Raw genomic sequence first — 19,181 nt, forward strand, 5'->3', positions numbered from 1 at the left:
GGATTCATCCAAATGTCTTATTCTGTCTCTTTACATCTCTTCATTCCTCTGCATCATGGTTCTCAGTCCGGGCCACATCCAGTACTGCCGCGATCACTACGCCAACTCCCACTGCGAGCAGGGATGCGACAGCGCCCCCTGTGGATGGGACGGCAGCGACTGCTTCACACATCAGAGCCCCCTGTGGGCAAAAGGCACGCTGGTACTTCACGCCAGCCTTCCACACCGCGGGGCCTTCTCCAACAGCTCCCTGCTCTGGGCGCTCAGCGTCCTCCTCCAGTCGCCGCTCATCCTGAGGGGGTCCGCGCCGCTCGCCACTAACAGGAACTTGTTTGACTTCGACCCTCAGCAGCTCGCCCACCTGCTGGCTCAGGCATCCGCGGCCGACTCGAACGGGTAGGTGCAGGGTAATGAACTGAGAAAAAACAGTGAGCAATTAGAAACCGCTGTTGCATAAAACAATACAAACAGACAAAACTAAAATAAGGCTACAAGTAGACAAAGAAAGGAGACAATTAACAAAGGCGTCATTAATTTTTATAATTGTCATGTTTTTACGTATGATGTGGTTTCAAACGCTCCGAGATTGTATTCAGACGACGTGCCCAGACAGAACGTGTCATGAAATGATGTAACTGTTCTTTCCTATCGTTTCCCTCTCTCACTCTTTCCTAGCTCCCTCTTTTTCCTCCAAGTGGACAACAGGCCATGCTCCCGTCTGCCCTCTACCTGTTTCCCCTACGCCACTGAGGCAGCCAGTTTCCTGCGTGCCGTCATGTTGCTGAAGCCCGGCTTGTTCCCCACCCTCCCGGAGCTGAAGGCCGTCGTCCGTATTAGGGGTGTCCGAGAGGAAATAGGAAGCAGAGTGGAGGAAACGGTGAAAGAGGAAGTCAAAGGTAGGCTCACAGCTCCTGTTTCCACACACACACACACACACACACACACACACACACACACACACACACACACACACACACACACACACACACACACACACACACACACACACACACACACAAACACACACACACATACACTTATGTCAGAGGCAGCGCTAAATCTGAATTTATTTGTTTTATTTTTTGGAAAGTTTATGATCAGTATGAGGGACTTTCTCTCAAATATAATTGGGGCATTTAGTAAATAGGACTACATATCGATATTCAGGTTTTGCTTTGATAACTTAAATATCACTTTTTCCTTCTAAAAATGTCTTTCTTCCTGGAAGCAAAATCCATTTTTCTGTTCTTCCTCTCAAAGAGCCGACCCCTGCATGGCTGTGGGCCGTGATCGCCGTGGCGGTTGGCCTGCTGCTGGTGCTCGCCCTGGTGGCGTTCCTGGTGGTGAGGAGGGTGAGGCAGCAGCGGGCGCGGAGGGAGGGCGGCAACCGGGTGAGACACCGGTCCACGGTCACGGACAATGACTCCCAATCCAAGGCCTTGGCGCCACACGCAGCCAACCAAGAGCAGAGGGTCAGATCCAGCAGAGAGAAGGAGAAGATCAGCTTGAGGAAAAAGAAGAAAGCAAAGGAGGCGGAGAAGAAGAGAAGGAGGGAACCGCTGGGGGAGGATGCCATTCACATGCGGTGAGACAGGGGAGAGGATGTGTTGTCTGCTGAGTGATGATGTCATGTAGACAAATGTAAAACAAGTGAGACTTGTTTTGTTTTTTTCAAAAAGGCCAAATGGCACTTTTTTCCTGCTAATCAATTAGATATCATCTTTATGCTGTATTTATGTTTCTCTTTTCTTCCTCACATACTATATATATATATATATATATATATATATATATATATATATATATATATATATATATATATATATATATATATATATTATATATATATATATATATATATATATATTTATATATATATATATATATATATATATATATATATATATATATATATATATATATATTTATATATATATATATATATATATTTATATATATATATATATATATATATATATATTTATATATATATTTATATATATATATATATATATATATTTATATATATATATATATATATATATATATATATATATATATATATATATATATATATATATATATATATATATATATATATATTCACAATGCTTCCAATGATTTCAACCTGCAACAGTTTATTAATACGTCCATGCCAAACATTTGCTATTTCTCACCTCTCAAATTTATATTTTTGACGCATATCTCTGTTTGAATTAATTAGCTACAGGTTTGTGCCTGGGACCAGGATTTTTTTCCCTATTGAGTAACATGTTACACTGAAGATTTAATGTTTAATTGATTCATCTAAAATAATTATGAAACGGTTAGTCGGAACCTTTTGTTGCACGTCATGACGCTGAACATTTCAGGATCCTGCTCATTTCCTCAAAGACAACGCATGCATGTTTTAGGAAGGACGTGCAGTATTATTGTGCTTGGGTGTCGGATAAATCGAAATAGGAAAAAAAAGACCACATGGAAACCACAAGTTGACTCCATGTGTTCATCAAAACGGTATTTTTTGGTCTCCAGGCCCCACAAAAGGGACCAGGATATAGGAAGTGACACCGACTTTACCCAGAGTTCAATGGAGGACATCAATGCGAGATGCTCCAAACGACAGGAGGAACCCTCCATCTGTGACCACAGGAGCCCGGAGCAGAAACACTACCGGGCCGGAAGCTCACAGCCGCGCAGGCCGGCTCAACGTAAGCTTCAACATCCATTTATTCATTTACTCACTCACTCATTCTTACAACAGAGTAATCAGTGTTGAAGATCCAAACCACAAAGACATCCATAATACGTCACAATACTTGAACAAACTAAAGAAAAAGACAATACATAAACTCAACACCAAGAGGACAACAAAACAGCGAGATACTTTGCTTGTTGCATTATTGCTTGTAGTGGTTTCACTAGTCTGAAATGTGCTGTGTGAATAACACCTCTTGATTGTATTGTTATTTGTCTACTGAGACTTTTTTTTAATCCACACATAATACAGTACAGCATATAGTACAATGCTGAAATACAGCCTATATTAACTGTCAATCAGGACTCACTGTGACGTTAATCCTGACGCTCGTCAGGTACGATCCATCTCAAATGTGTTGTGTTCTCCCTCAGCTCCACCTAGAGGATGGGAGAGAAACGCCATTCCTCCTCCACTGCTCAGTCCTCCCCAGCAGGTCTGTCCTTTTGTTTTGGTTTTAAATGTTTTGCTCAATTTAATGTGTCCATGTTGTGTTATTTAGGACTTTAACTGTTGGGGCTGTATTTGCTTATTCTGCTTCTGGACTTGTACTGTTATTTAGGTTTGAAATGTGTATTTCGTGTATGTTTGTTCTATTTATTCATCGCGGCGCTGGTGTGTTGGCAGTCAGCCGAGTGGTGTGGCCCGGACGGCTCTGTGGTTCTGATCCGAGCGGTTCGCAGCGGGCTGGACCGAGTGGTCTTGGAGCTGCTGCGAGCGGGAGTACCGGTCAACAACACGGATCATACTGGTAACGCATCTGTGTCAGTTACTAATAGTTTGGTGAACGTCTGACTCAAACCAAAAAAACTCAGCCAAATAGTGTTTGCAAGTGAAGCTTGGCGCCTGATTTGGCCTTATTGAAGTAAGTTTTTTAAACGTCTTTTAACTCAAAAGGCAAGAAAATGTTTGGGGGTTCTTAACTTTTATAACAGTTAAAACAGTTCATCCTGAAGGAAACAGGATTATCTGCACCAAATTTAATTCAAAGGCATTTCAGAACAAAATAAGAACAATAAAAAAATTGTCAACCTGCTGGTGGCGCAAGGTGTCACCAAAGTCATACGCTTCAACCATGAATACACATTTTGAAAATCTTATTTTAGATAGATAATTCAGTCTGGACCAACCTGCCGCTCGCTTGTCTAAGAAACGTACCTGTGCTGAACGTTCATGTCCACATGTGATGACTGGGTGAAGCTCACCTTGGAGAAAGACAAGATAGAGCTCTTGAGCACGCCATTATTTTCTGACACCTGTACACTGACGGGGCTGAGTAACTGGTGTAACTTACCCCGTCTCTCTCGCGTCCTCTTTTTGTGTCCCTCCTTTCCCGTCCTGTGCTCATGTCTCCATGGCTTCTTCCTCTTCCTCCTCCAGCTCCCCTGCTGCCCTCCTCTGACTCTGATCAAAGTTAACGTGCTGTCGGGCTCAAACTCGGGTCGATGCACACGTTGCTCATCTTTCTCCTCGCTTTCGCTGTCTCTCTCTTCCTCTGTTTACGCCTCTTGTTTTTTTTCCCGTTCTCACTTTAGCTGAAACTATTCCTCCATCCCTTCATCCTCCCTCTCTCTCACCATCTTGGGCTCGACTCTGTTGTGTAATGGTTGTTCATTGGCTGACTTACTCCTTCCTCCCTTCTTCCCCCTGGCCTCCCCTCCACTCACACTGTCTCTCTCAGGGAGATCCGCCCTGCACTGGGCATGCTCAGTAAACCATCTCACCCTAACAAGGACTCTCATCCGCTACGGGTCGGCTGTGGACCTGCAAGACAACAAGGTAAGTTCTGACTGTTTCTTTATCACGCGTCATTGAGGAGGACTCAGAACCACGTTTAGAGCTGTGCGTTGCTTTCGTTATTTACACCCACCAGACGTCACAGATGAATGTCGTTTTTTATGATTATTTCTCTTCCAGGGTGAGACGGCGCTCTTCCTCTCCGCCCTCCATGGTTGCTATGACACGACCAGACTTCTCCTCCTCCACGGCGCCAACCTTGAGCTGCACGACCGGAGAGGACGCCGGCCGATCGACGTGGCCAGGGAGGGCATTCACCACCAGGTCCTGGAACTCCTGTTGGCTCACCAAATTCAGAGAGGGCCGGTTCCCGTCGACACGGCCAACGACATGCTGTGGGAGGAGCGCGCTCTGATGTACTCGCCGTGGGTGGGCTCGCAAGGCATGCCTGGAAGAAGTGCCTCCTTCTCTGGGATCGTAGGGCATCGAGATATGACCCCACCTCCACAAAAGTAGGTTTCAGCATGATGACAACCTTCTGAATAGTTGCCGCCAGATAAGTGAATGAGAAATGTAGTTCATTAGTGCAAATGTAGTGTTTATGTAGCTATTTTGGGGAAAAAAATATAAAACGTTTGGAGCCCAACAGTTACTGTTGTGACAAAAACTTCTATGGTGGTGCATTCGAAGACACTCTTAAGCTGAAGGTACATGTTTTTCTTGGTCAATGTGTGGCAGTTTAATGGTGTGATGACTTTCTTGTCTTGCCAGTGATTGGTCGATGAGCCGAGTGCAGTACCCCTCTCCGCAGAACTGGCGACCGCAGCTCAACCAATCAGCAACAGCGCTGGTCCCACCAAGAGTCATGGGCCGCTCCCCTCGGCCAATCAGCACCTTACAGGAGGTGACCTCGGAAGACGAGGATCGCGATAGGCATCAGGAAGTCCCCAGAGCTGCAACACCTCACTTCCTGTCGCCCCAGCCTGCCCCTCGGCAGCGTTCCTTCTCCTGCACCCAGCATGCATTGCAGCGCCGCTCCATCACCCACCAGCCAGAGCCCAATTATGTTATTGTGACAGACAGAACAGCCAACGAGCTCATAGAAAGAGTGGTTGTTTCACCTCCCACAGATGCTGCCGCCCAATCAGATCGGCAGCATTTCCTGAGCGGTGACAATCCCACTCGAGCAGAGCAAGCAGCGGCGAGTTCAACAAATTCAGAGCAGAAATCCAGAGGTGAGAGGTCAAACAACACATCTGACTCAACACAAACAGCCTTGTAGAGAAAACCAGCAACAAGACGGCAGCTGCCTTTCCATTCAGCCCAAAAGAAGAACATGCGAAGATAATGACTTCCTCCAAAGATATAGTGAGATCTGAATTATTATTCAAGAAGCATCTGCTGGGTGTGGCCTGACAGACATGACGGTTAGATTATTAGTTACATTTCTGTCAAATTTAATCCCAACAGCATCTCCCCAGTTTTCACTCAGCCTTGCCTAAATTATTATTATTATTATTATTATTATTATTATTATTATTATTATTATTATTATTATTATTATTATTATTATGATGTTTTACTAAGGAGGGTTTAATGTCCTTGTACATTGTTACACTCCAGTCAAATAGTTCATGAAGCATCATGTTTGAGATGCATGGAGTCAACCGTGTGATGAAGATCAGTCACGCTGTAACATCTCGTGAATCTTGTTGCCTTTATTGTAATATATTCACATTGTCTTGACGTCTAACGGCTTGTATTTTAATCATTCCAGAAACATTCAAAGAGAATTCTTTATTTTTATTAAACGTGTCTGTGTTGCAGAGAGGTGTCAGAATCCTGCTGATTCACGCAATCAAGTGATGTTTAATGCAAATTTGATCAGTTTGACTGATATTGTGATGTTTAATGATCAAACATCAGCTTGATCAGAAGTGTGTCGTTTTCAAAATACAAATGATGAATACTACTAGAAATACCTCAAAAGCATGACAGATGAAATTTAGTAATCTTGTTTTTTATTAGAATGACTAATGACCTGACTAACACTGTCAGTCCCCTCGGGAAGCTTCACCTTAATCAGGAAGGGAGCAAGGTCAGATCTAATAGTCTGCGCTCTGGGAGTCTCCAAATGTTAGAACTACTTTGGGTTGTTGACTCGTGGTACTCAACCAGAGATCTGTGAACCACGGGCTCATGCCAGCAGCCGCTTTCCTGAGGAAACGTCCTGCTCTGCGTCGCCTGTTCCGCGACCAGAGGAGCAGTCGGCGACTTCAGAGGGATGTTAGGTGTCTTATCGGTGTGCTCCTCCATTGTTTTCGAGTTGTTTCATAGATATGATCAGTTATTGTAGAGATGACACCTAAAGGTGCTTCAAAACAATTTTAGAATATGTCACATTCCAATTGGGGACATTTTGTTTCCTTGGTTACACTTGGATACATTTGGAGATTTGGGCAACATTTGGGAACAGGGCTGAGCTTTTTTTCACCAATGTTTCAAAATGCACCTCAACGGTCATATTGAAGGCTATAATACATTATACATATAACATATATTAGAATTATGAAAATAAAGTTGCATAAGTTTTTTCCAATCACACTAAAGTTTCAAATATAGAGGGCCTATTTTCTGGTTTGTACATCCTGTATATCCTACTAAAGTAAGCCTGACATGTTTTGTATGTTTGGAAATGTTATGTATCGCTACTAGAATTGACATATTTTTTTGTTGGAACGTTTTTTTTACATGAATTTCTCAGGAAGGAACAAAGCAAACACGACTTCCACACTTCTATAGAGTTGTAAATGACACGAATGGTGTTAAATTATGCAAAGCTGGCTCGTGCCTGGATCACCTGCACGCGCATGTAGATCAAGAAGTTGTCGGGATTTAGCACAATTAGCACCTTTGTATCAAACCTTGCACAAAAACCCACAGTAGCAACAAAAAAAAAAGGAAATGAATCTCCTCGTATAACGCCATCATTGTTTTCAATGACACTGAACCCCGAGTTGCTCCTTAGATGCTTAACAGCAGCTTCTAATACTTACGATGGGTGACACGCAGAGCCGTCAAAGTGCATGTTGAACCTGTATATAACATTTTAAATAGACAGCCTGACTGGAATCCAGGCTGGGTCTTCAGATAAAGAGAAACAAAAAGCTCAAACTCTTTCTCGTGGGAAGGGGGGAAATGGTGCTGCATTTACAGCTTTATTACCTGTTAAAACTGATACAACACGTTCCCACGCGCCTTCGCCGACGATTGACATGAGAATGAGCTACAGCGAGAGACTTGCTTCCTTTAAACTAACGTCCATTAAGAATCGTTTTACGCACGCCAAGAATGCATTCTTTACGCAGCAAATACTGACTTTAGCCCATAAGAACTGTTCCTTTTCTTAAATAAATATGTTTACATGGAGAAAACTGTTTTTTTTACTCAATTTCGAATTTCAAGTCAGGAAGATTTGACATTACGCACGACAATGCCAACTTGTACGCACTGCTTCCCCTCTTAAAAGTATGTATTTCGTTGCTTTAAATTTGAACAAAAATTATGAAAGAAAAGATGTTTGTATAATAATACAAATGCTAATGATATATTAATGTTATAGTTGTTTAAAGTAAAGCGAGGATTGAAGCTCGTTCCACTGTGTGAAACGTCACCGCATGGCGCCTTTCATTCTCACTTGTGTGTCACCACACAAGCCCACACTTATGCATATTCCCCCTTAAGACACGTGCCAGCAAGCAATCAAGGAACGCGTAGGTCAGGTTTAGTAATTTTTTCCTTTTGTTTATTTGCAAATGACAAGATAAAATAAATTAAGGTGCAAAAATACTTCACAATTTCTAACACATCGAACACGAATCGGCCCGTAAAGGCCGTAGCAGCACTTGGAGTGGTCACAATAGATTTACAATATCTACAAATGTATCAGACTTTACGGGAAAGCAGGAGAGGCCAGAGTTCAATACATTGCACAGAAAATGTCTTTGTAGACAGGCAGATGAACAACACATGTTCTTATGTTGATATTAATATTAATCGGCATTATAAAGTCATTCAAAGTTCAGGTTCTGCAATCACGGGGTGGGGATCAGGGCCACGGCCTCCACATTGACTGGCTGAGCGTTTGGCACTGGGGCGCGCTCTGTTTGCTCGCTCGACTCGCGGCTTTGTGCGTCGGGAGGGGAGTTGATGTGCCAGAGCTTTGCAATTCCCCGCGGGTCTGTACGCAACGCTGCACAGTGGTGAGGGCAGGCGCGCACAGTCTGTGCCCGGATCTCTGGATCAGCAACCGAAGAATAGACCTGGAGGACTTCCTGAGAAGAAGGGAGCCGGAGGATTGTTCTTCGGTTGTTCTGTGGGCGCCTGCAAGGTCGGACTCTGAGCGGCAGAAGCGAGCGGCGAGAGACGCGTCCAGTGCCGCTCCGAGCCACAGCCCCTTCCCCTCAGGCCCCAGGAACTTAGCCGCTCCCTGGAGGCAGGTGGAGAAGCCGTCATGGTAAGAGTGTTTCTGACCTCCTCCACCGTCACACCCACCACTCCCTCCTTGAGCCCTCCCGTTTCTTTCAGCGGTGTTCCGCAGGAAGAGGACGGTGTGCTCGAGTATCTCAGCTTTCTCCACTCTGCGCTGAGACGCGTCCTAGGACGGAAACAAGGTGTCAATCAACAGTTTTACAGCCCCACTCTAAAAGGTTCCCTGTCGTACGTTGAACAAGTAGACCACCCGAGTTGTGTGGTCCTTACCTGTCGCAGAAACAACAGAGTCTTCAGGCTCTCCAGGCTGCGGTTCATTCTCTCCCTTCGACGCCTCTCCACCTGAGGTTTGAGGCTCTGCGAGGCAGAAACGAGAGTAGAATGAATGAAGTGAGACTAAGATATGGATTTGAGTTCTAGGTGAAGTTACAGAGTCATGTGCATCAGACAATACAGACGCTGGTGTTGGGCTATATGAAATAATCCAAAATATTGAATGAAAGCATAAATGATACAAGTACCTTTCTTTCGGCCTTTGCGTCCTCTGAATCCTGAAGCAATTTCATGATTGTATTCCAAGACCTGGAAGCTGCAGCTCTGCCAGGATTTCAGTCAAAAGCTGAATGTGACATCAAAAACCGTTGTGACAGCTTTTATGTCGTAGTGGGCGTGACTTTTGGCTCCACCCACAACCTGTGATCATAGATTTTATATTACTCCAGGTTTTCTACTCCATGATTAACGACTTACCAAGTGGTTTATGTCTCAATATTCAACATTACAAGTATACGCCTGTTTTGTTGTGTCTCTTTTTCTCTGACAGTCTGCTCAATTTACAAGTTAATGTTGAATGACAATTAAGTTAGACGCGAACTATTTTATGTATGTATTAATCCCAATATACATTGACTTCTAATTTCCCTTTTAAACATGCTCTTCAGTGTCTGTTGTTAACGCATTTTGATCAAGAGGAAAACCGACTGAACGACGCGCTTCGGCCCTTCCCCAATCTGCGGGCACGTGCGCTGCGCTGCCCTGCTGAGTGTCAGTGACACGCGCCTGTAAAAGGTGTTACCCGCACGTGTGTGTAGTTTTACATATGTGAGAGAAAGCAACACACATCCGCCAAAACAGCGTGAAGCTCAGAGAAATGACCCTGGGTGATTCTCTCACCATTATCATGAACGGCCAAACGAGACACGTCCTCAGGCGACAGTGTCCGAACAAAAGGAGTGTGAAGACGAGAAAACCTTTTGAATAGTCACTCTTTCACTGACTCACTGATGATTTGAGCTTCTCACGAATTCCAAAAAAATCTGCAACATGGGTGTTTCGGCGTGCGTAAGAATCTACTCTCTCATGTGCATGTCCTTAAACTGTCGTCTCTTTGGCGAATAAACACATAGAAAATGTAAAACTATAGCTCAAAATTCTATATATCTAATTCAAACCACGTGTGTTAATGTACAAACAATCTGCAAACTCTGCAAACTATAGCACATATTTTTCACTCATAAAATGAGATTTTACGCACGGCTCAGCAAATGCCTGTACAAATAATGACATTAAAATCAAAAGGCATGTCTTACAATGTCATTACTACAAGCAACGCGTGGGAACCCGAAAGCCACTTCTCCCCCAAACACTCTTTGTTATGACGTATGAATTCTAACACGTAATAAAGTGTGAATACAGCCACCCTCGCCAATTTACCCATGAGAAAGAGTTGAAGGAGCTTCTTTTTGCACATCGGACAGTCTCGGACATTCAGTAAACAAAACTGGATCAAGTCATGTGCCAAATGTTCCCGGATCATACCTAGAACTATTACTATATGTTTAAATACATGTGTCCCATGATTCTGTAGTTCTCGAGGACAACAGCGATGCGCGTAAAGTTGATCCTTTTACGCGCGACTCTTCCAATTGCCGTGATTAGTTACAGTACTCTTGTCACATGCAAACATTCTCACACCCTCGTCAAACACCAGGGGTTGGCTATTCACTGATACGATTATTCTGAGTGTCCCACGTGTGTGTGTGGGAACCTTCGCGCCACCTCTCCTCCATGCACACTTTGTAAACGAAGTATCGGATCTAACAGGCAATAAAGTGAGGATGAAGCCTGTTGCTCCATGTTCCCATGAGAACGAGCTGGGGGACTCGCTCCCACTCTCACACGTATTCAACATTTGTTGACGTTTCGACTTCAGGACGTTTGTTTATATTTATTTATTGCCTTTTGGTCTGGAGAACATGTGTCAACCGCAGTCTCCTCACAACAATTGTCGATCTTGTATGCACATTGCTTATTAAAAGCAGTTCGTTTCGCAGCGACGGACGATGTTTATCGAGTGTCAGTATAAAATAGAAAATGAAATGTAGTGTCCCCTTTAACTGATGGAGCAACATAAAATCAGCATTATATAGCTGCTCGAGGTGGAGCTAGTTTAAGGCTTAGTCCTGTGTCATATGGTCAGGGACTTTTTCGATGAGGTCACCAGATGACATGAGGGCTCATGAGATGATTATTTGTACAACAAACAACAAATCCAGTTCTGCTGCACAAATATGTGATACTTTATGACCTCTCTGTATTTTTGTGTTTGAGATAATGGATAATAAGAAATAATAGTTTGACTTGTTGGGGCCTGAAACAGTAATTCAATGGAAGCCATCATCACCATCATCTGAGAAGTTAAGAGAGGAACAAGCCAATTAGGCACCACTAAGGCTAAACCTTAAACATGTGTTGTATTAATATGTAAAACGTACAATATTTATGATAAAGTAACATACAATGGATACAATTGACTTACGTGTGCTTCATTATTTTACTAAATCATTTTGATTATAAGTACATGTATTGCGTAAATATACCAAACTACAACTTGACTATCACATATTGTTCTGTTGATTTTAGAGTTTAGTTATGACTCATAAGTTAATGAAACTGCCTTAAATTACTTTTCATTTTGTTTGTTTTTTTGCTGCTGGATCAAACTGTGTGTCCCTTTGTTATTTGACTAGACACCTATTCACTGAACCCTTTTGATGTGCACGTGCGGCAGCTCCGGCAGCACGCGACATCATCACACCTCATGCAAACACGCGCCGGCTGAAAAACGCAACAACAGACTGAATTCTTTGAAAGAAGCCCAATTGTAACTTGTACAAGTACTTTTGAAAACACGTTTGTATTAGAATAGCTCTACTTGTCAACAGTGACATATAGAAAAATACTATTTCAGCTGAGTTGTCTACCAGGTTGTATATTGCTTTGCTTATTCATCAGCCATATTTTGGCACGTGCCATATGCTTTCGTTAAAAAAGAAGAAATATCGCGTAGCATTAAAAAATGTAATTTTATTAACTTGGAAGAGCTTTATGTTCACATAAGACACGTCAACACGTCACTCTGATGCTGATAGAGACTTAATACCGAGTCCACGCGCCGAAGCTGCATAGCTACAATCATAATGACTTCTGATAACGAATATGGAAGAACAACGGGGGCAACCTCGGTGCGTGATTTGCATCTGAGTGACCAGTGTGTGTGAAATGAGTGCGTGGGAACCTGAACGCTCACAGCCCTCCACACACTTCTTATAATGACGCACTAATACTAACAGGTAATAAAAGAGCAATGAACGCGCGTCGCTCTCTCGTTCCCACGAGAAAGAGACAGAACAGCGTCTCCCAGGCCAGCTCATCAGCAGTGGCACGGCAAAAGGTCGGACTATACTGCAGGTTGTTTGCCAAAACAGTCAATAAATACATAAATAAAGTTCACATTGTCAATCCAGTGTCAACATTTAGAAAAAGTAGAAAGAAACAACGGATAAATACAAACAACGGCTCGGTTCCAATGTGTGTCTGTTGTGTGTCCGCTGGGATCGGCTCCAGCGCCCCATGACCCTGAACAGGATAAGCGGTTCACATAATGGAAAGGAAAATACATTAATTCAGGATTTCTCCTAATTAATACTTAGTCTAATGATATGTTAATATGAATTCTGGGCTATTAGGAATCCTCACTAAATTCGTGGCACATAATTGTATTGATAACTAACTGCACACTCACGTGTGTGTATATATATATATATATATATATATATATATATATATATATATATATATATATATATATATATATATATATATATATATATATGTGTGTGTGTGTGTGTGTGTGTGTGTGTGTGTGTGTGTGTGTGTGTGTGTGTGTGTGTGTGTGTGTGTGTGTGTGTGTGTGTGTGTGTGTGTGTTGAAACAATCCAGATAGATAGATAGATAGATAGATAGATAGATAGATAGATAGATAGATAGATAGATAGATAGATAGATAGATAAAACCACAATCATAAAGCTTTAACCGAACAAGTCCTGTGAGTGTGGCTGGACTTCAAAGGGCTGCCAGTCTGGAGGTGTGAAGACACGTTTGGTTTCCTGTGAATTTACACCGGACACGCGCGGAAAACAAATGGCTGAGCAGCTGGGGGCCACGCAGGAGGCAGGATGAATACTAATGACGATGAAGACACACGTGGACAGGAGTGGGAGGGTTTTCAGATGATTCAACCTCGTCAGGTAAACGGTTTGTTAAAGAAAATGGATTCGGATAGAAATTTATGACGATGGACTGAAATAAAGCTGGGACATTTAGTGCTGGGGTAGTCTGAAGAGGTTTGACAGACACTCTGCTGTTACATTGCCAATGTATTATACTTTTTCTACTAACATATAGGAAATTACATATAATAATCAAAGAGATTTGGGAACAAAAAGTTTGGTCAGACTTCTTAAAGAACAGAACAATATGGCTCACTGGCAGGGCTGTAAAGTGAATCTGGAATTTTACGATTTCTTGACACATTTTTTGGGGATACATTTTGCACATAGTGCTCCAGGCTATGTAATTGTCTTTTTTGTATTATATTTTTTGTATGTATATGTATTGGTTTCATCCAAAAAGGCATTCAGTGTGTGAGCAGGGCTATCTTTGATGCCTTTGAAGGTGTCCTGAACTCTTTGGCCTCATGGCCAGACTTCACAACTGCAGGATGGAGCTCTGCAGGAGGAGTTTCACACCTCAAACTAAAAAAAGCCTGCAGCTTGAATTGAAAATAAATCATTGAATACGATGCTTTTTCATTTTTAAAAAAGGTCTTTATTTTATTATTAAAAAAAGAATACTTCTCACCACGGACATTCTGAATAAATTAGTGTGCAAAATAGACAAGATATATATATTTAAAGGGAATACATGTTGTTCACAGAGATGTCGTTGATGCCAGCAGACTGAATGCGTGGGGCGGCGTGGGGCTCTCCCAGCCTCCAACCCTGAGGTCCCACACCTGGAAATGTGACGGGTGAAATCAATCATTATCCTCTTCAGTATCTTGGAAACATGACAGCAGATGTGGCAAAGCAGTATGAAGGAGGACAGAGATGCTGCAGTTTCAGAATACTCACCTCTTAATTTGCTTTTAAGCACAGCGGCAGCGGACGCCGTGATCCAGCTCACGTGTGTCCCCCCCCCCCAGTTTGGGAGAGTCTGCGTGCCGTCAGCAGACCAGAGGGCTGCCCCGCTGTGCTCGTTTCGAAGCATTCAAAGTACAGATAAATGAGTTTTTTTATACAATATTTACAGTGACCAGTCTTGAACCCTGTTACGAGTTATCAGACGTCCAAAGGCCATTGTTGGCGCGGGTGAAATTCAAATATTCATTCAAGAACAGTACAATTGGACCCCAGTGAATGTTAAACAGTAGTTAAAAGTGATTATATTTTTAATTTCAGAGGTCACGGCCTGGTAATCAGGGCCATGGCCTCCACAACGTCTGGCTGACCGGGCTGCTCTGGGCCCGGCTCGGTTTGCTCGCTCGTCTCATCTCAGGCGGGATTTGTCTCCGGGCCCGTTGGGGAATCTTGGGAAACCTCTGCTGGACTGGAAGCCCGTATGGATGAGCGGCGCCGAAGTCTGGCGTTTGCAGTTTGTGCTTGGACTTTTGCCTCAGCATCCGAAGAATGGACTTTGTGCGCGGCAGCGAGTTGGAGGCCGAGTGGGCTTCTCCGGTTCTCCTCTGAACATCAGTGTCGGAGTCTGAGCGGGAGAAGCTAGCAGCGAGAGACGTGTCCAGTGTCGCTCCGAGCCACAGGCCCTTCCCTTCAGGTCCGAGGAACTGAGCGGCTGTCTGCAGGCAGGTGGAGAAGCCGTCTTGAGAGGAGTGTTTCTTACCGCCATCACCCCCAGCAGAGGATGGAGAAGCAGCAGAGGCTCTCGTCTCGTCTCCTTTAGCAGTTTTCTGCAGGAAGCGGACTGTGTGCTCAAGGATCTCTGCTTTCTCCACTCTGTGCTGAGTCCCACCCTGTATGACGACATCAGCATCAGTTAATGAAGTCTGCTGGCACTAAGATACAAAATGGTGCAATAACTTCACCTCATTTCATAACATTCTATATCTTAACCTATGCAAATGTTCAAATGCCCCTGGATGTCTTTCATATTGAAATTGAGAAGAGTACAGTATGTTTCATGACATGTTTCAGAGTGAAAATACATGTTTGGAAAACTGAAAGGACAAAGAAACATAATTTCCTTTCACAATATACGAGTACACTTGAAGTTCTTTGTTTGGTTTTACCAGTTGTTGTGGCTCTTGAAGCAACATTGTCCTCAGACGCTCTAAACTGCGGTTCATTCTTTCCCTTCGACGTTTCTCAACCTGAGATTTTATGAACTAGAAAGAAAGAACAATGGTGGTGGGGATGATGCAAATGTACAGCAGTGGAACATTTTAGAAAAATTTACTTTGATGAAAAAGTTTTCTTCCAAGCGTTAAGGTTTGGTCTGAGACACTTCTGTTGCTGCCACATCACAGTGGTCTATACTTGATATAAACACAATTTAAAACATAAATGAAGATTTATTTCTTTACCTTTCTTTCGTTTGTTGCATCCGCCGTTTGCTGTAGCAGTTTCATTGTAGCCAGAGGTCCAGTGTGCCCAGGTCAAAGAAGTTCCTTCACTGTGAGCAATGTGGCTGGTGTCCGGCTGCTTCTTTTACCTCCAGGCCTGACTCCTCCCACCGTCACATTTTACAGTCGCACCACCCCTTAGCTCCTCCGCCCCACCCCCATCCCCTCGTTTGATTTTGAATTCAATTAAACTTAAGTTTTTACCCATTACTGATCTGAGTACTTTACTTTTTCCCCACATGGAAAAAAACATTCAAATCTATGTGTGCTTAAAACAGAAGACACAACGTATGAAACATTACGCGACACCGTGCGTAAACTTTAAAATGCATCTTCAATTTACTTCAAAACAATGAATACACAATTTATTTTCTTTGGAATGCATACCTGGTATACAGCCAGCAGTAACCCTTACTGTTACTTTAAGTATCGCTTTTTACATTGAAAAACAGTACACAAAAATGGAAAATAATAGATATTTCCTAATAGATATTTCCTCGAGCACTAAAAAGTAAGTACATTTTTGTTGATGCATATTGTTATCTAAAAGGTGTGATACCAGATATCAGTGATGGGGTCGGCTACTTCAGCTGCGCCACCGAGAGCGCGTAAAACACATTTGTGTACCGCGGCAGGTTAATAGATAGGCACTTATATCAATCTCTTTAATTGGTTTATGAATGTACCAAAACCGGCAACATCTTCTTTACAGGCTTTACGTGTTATACTATCAAAAGCATTCATTATCTTGCTCACAAACAGGTTTTTTGAAGGATTATTTCCCGTCTTTCTTTCTTTGAATCCCTCGCTCATCATGGGGCATCTGCTGACACGTCGCCGTTCACGCCTTTACATTTGTTAGTCGGTCCGCGGGGCGAAGATGCAACAGGTCAACATTTTTGCATTGACACCTTGGTGTCGCAGCGGCCCACGCGTGCCTTTTGGGCATCTGCCTCGTGCTCTCGCGCCCCGTTAAGCAGCGCTGCAGTTGCTCGACATTTGCTCGTGAAAACCCTTTGATGTTGCCAGAGGACCATGGGAAAGCCGAGGGACGTCCGCCACGCACACGTGGCAGCTTTTATTGTTTAACAAGTGGTGTGAGCCCTCGGGGGTCCTTTGGCAGATGTAGAGTAATTAACCCCTTTGATGGCATTAGCGCAGCAGCAACGTGCTTTTTAGGAGACAGGGTTGCCACACAGCGACTCTTACCGGGGAGAGAGAGGAGCACCCCATAATGAAGAAATACTACGTGGTGATATCAAGTTTGAAGTGTCAGTTACTTCCATTGTGATGTGACTTTATCCGTGTAGGCTAATATATAGTTAGTTGTTTCATTACCTAAAAAGTGAATTCAGGAATATACACCATGTGAGCACCATATTATGTCAAATTAAACGATGATGATACAGAACCGCTCTATTCAGCAGGGCAAGCAGTTAGTGTTAGTGCTTTAGTGGTGCAAATGCTCCAACACATGTCCAGTCAATTATAGAACTAAAACCATAACAAGTATTTGGGGCAGTTGCCCCACTTTATAGCTCAACCTTGCACCAATACACTGTAAAATACAATCACATGCTTTCCGTTGTTATTGTTTACCTCTTTGATATAAAAGTACTTACACTACGTGTTACACTATGAGATCTCTGGCTCATCCAGCATCACAAATCGGCAGCGATCACGATTTGGTTGTGAATACAGAGAGTCTTTATTGTAAAAGAGGTAGAGAGAATACAGGTGTTTCACTGTACAGAAAAAAGACAGCACTGTTGATATACTCATTCAAACCACTGATATGGACTCACACACACACGCCTCATCCGTCTTACAGGGACACATAAGCCCAGTAGAAAAAAAACAACAAACCAAAATAACCAATAAAACAGAGAAACAAACGCACAAAATCTTTGGATTTTTCTCTATTGTCCTCTCATTCACTAAATGCATTCTCTCTGTCTGAGCTGTTAAAATGAAAATAGTTGTAGCATTAATAATAAAACAGCAATAATATTAATAATAATAATGATATAGTGTGCTTAAAACAATAATAATGCTGTGCCCTTCCTCCCCTTCCCAACCACAAACACACCTCAGTAACATGTCAAAATTAGTGGAAAACAAACCCTCCAACCCTGATAACAAAACCACACCTGCATGCACACACACACACACACACACACACACACACACACACACACACACACACACACACACACACACACACACACACACACACACACACACACACACACACACACACACACCGAGCGGTGAGAGAAAGACGAAAACACAACGTACATTTAAAATAGTCAAACCAAAACAAACAACATACAAAAACCGGCTGCAGCCGAGTGGGAAGTGGGATATCATTCTTCTGTCTTTTCCGTCGCCAATCTTTCCGTCGCTGTCGCTCTGTGCCAGTGGGCGGGGCCTTCAGTCAGAGATTTCCGAGTGGTCGCTGTGGGGCGAGGCGCCAGACAGGGGGGAGTGCCGACCCTGCCAGTTACCGTTAGTCTGCGAAACCGAAAGAGAAACGAGTGTCAGGATGACGTCGCCGTGTGGCTTATTGTACATTTGTCAGCACATCATTAAACACCTATTGTACACAATCTCAAGATGTTTTGAAACAATCTCACATCGACAATGACAATACATGTGTGAAAATATATTTAAAAGTCTAAATACTAATTTGAGATCCATCCCTTTAAACCTCACGTTTGGTGTTGTTTTGTCCAAGTTATATTTCATGTCAAGTGCTTGTTGACAGCTGGGTAAGCAGTTGGATACAAGTGTAACATGTTAAACAAAAAAAAAAAGTGGGCAAGGGGCTAAGAGATAAAACCACGCGCACATCTCTATGACCAAAGTCTCGACAAATATGACAGCGAGTGCGCGGCACTGAATTTGAGTCACAGGCCGCCTTGTGTAAATATGTGTGGAACTACTTTATGAGTGGTTTAAAGTACCTGCACTCCCATTTGGTAAGCAGACTGCTCGCCGTTTACAGGTGGAACCCCGATGAACAGGTCAGCTGACCCGGACAGAGAGAAGGACCCAGATCCTTAAGAACAAAAACAAGAGAGCAACCTCAGTCACTGTTTTAGTGTTTTTGTAGCAGTACTATGATCATGCTATTAAAAGGGTATAATGGGATTTAATAGTGTACTAGATTGCCTTTAAATGGGAAGAGTCAGGATGTTTTTCATAAGGGAACG

At 43.0% G+C, this 19,181-nt stretch overlaps 3 protein-coding genes and 1 long non-coding RNA gene across 4 annotated transcripts; 1 reads left to right on the plus strand and 3 right to left on the minus strand.

Moving 5' to 3' along the window:
• The first annotated feature begins 55 nt into the window (after positions 1 to 55).
• On the plus strand, positions 56 to 6,321 carry LOC137794787 (neurogenic locus notch homolog protein 1-like). The gene is made up of 9 exons (XM_068591799.1): positions 56 to 396; positions 676 to 896; positions 1,261 to 1,585; positions 2,536 to 2,711; positions 3,133 to 3,194; positions 3,386 to 3,509; positions 4,440 to 4,537; positions 4,676 to 5,007; positions 5,267 to 6,321. The coding sequence occupies exons 1-9, from the start codon at positions 56 to 58 to the stop codon at positions 5,775 to 5,777; spliced, it is 2,190 nt and encodes a 729-aa protein (XP_068447900.1). The 3' UTR covers positions 5,778 to 6,321.
• Positions 6,322 to 8,603: 2,282 nt separating this feature from the next.
• Positions 8,604 to 9,552, minus strand: LOC137794786 (transcription factor HES-2-like). Its single transcript, XM_068591798.1, has 3 exons — positions 9,508 to 9,552; positions 9,257 to 9,343; positions 8,604 to 9,152 (listed from the first exon to the last, which is right to left on the minus strand). Exons 1-3 carry the CDS (start codon positions 9,550 to 9,552, stop codon positions 8,604 to 8,606), a joined length of 681 nt encoding a protein of 226 aa, XP_068447899.1.
• Positions 9,553 to 14,805: 5,253 nt separating this feature from the next.
• On the minus strand, positions 14,806 to 15,972 carry LOC137794785 (transcription factor HES-1-like). Its single transcript, XM_068591797.1, has 3 exons — positions 15,928 to 15,972; positions 15,634 to 15,729; positions 14,806 to 15,357 (listed from the first exon to the last, which is right to left on the minus strand). Exons 1-3 carry the CDS (start codon positions 15,970 to 15,972, stop codon positions 14,806 to 14,808), a joined length of 693 nt encoding a protein of 230 aa, XP_068447898.1.
• Positions 15,973 to 17,650: 1,678 nt separating this feature from the next.
• On the minus strand, positions 17,651 to 19,100 carry LOC137794788 (uncharacterized). Its single transcript, XR_011078350.1, has 2 exons — positions 18,933 to 19,100; positions 17,651 to 18,480 (listed from the first exon to the last, which is right to left on the minus strand). It is a non-coding gene; the product is annotated as an uncharacterized lncRNA (long non-coding RNA).
• Positions 19,101 to 19,181: the final 81 nt, after the last annotated feature.

This window comes from Clinocottus analis, unplaced genomic scaffold (assembly GCF_023055335.1).
Source record: "Clinocottus analis isolate CAN_PGR_092001 unplaced genomic scaffold, fCliAna1.0.p SCAF_258, whole genome shotgun sequence".
Taxonomy (NCBI): domain Eukaryota; kingdom Metazoa; phylum Chordata; class Actinopteri; order Perciformes; family Cottidae; genus Clinocottus; species Clinocottus analis.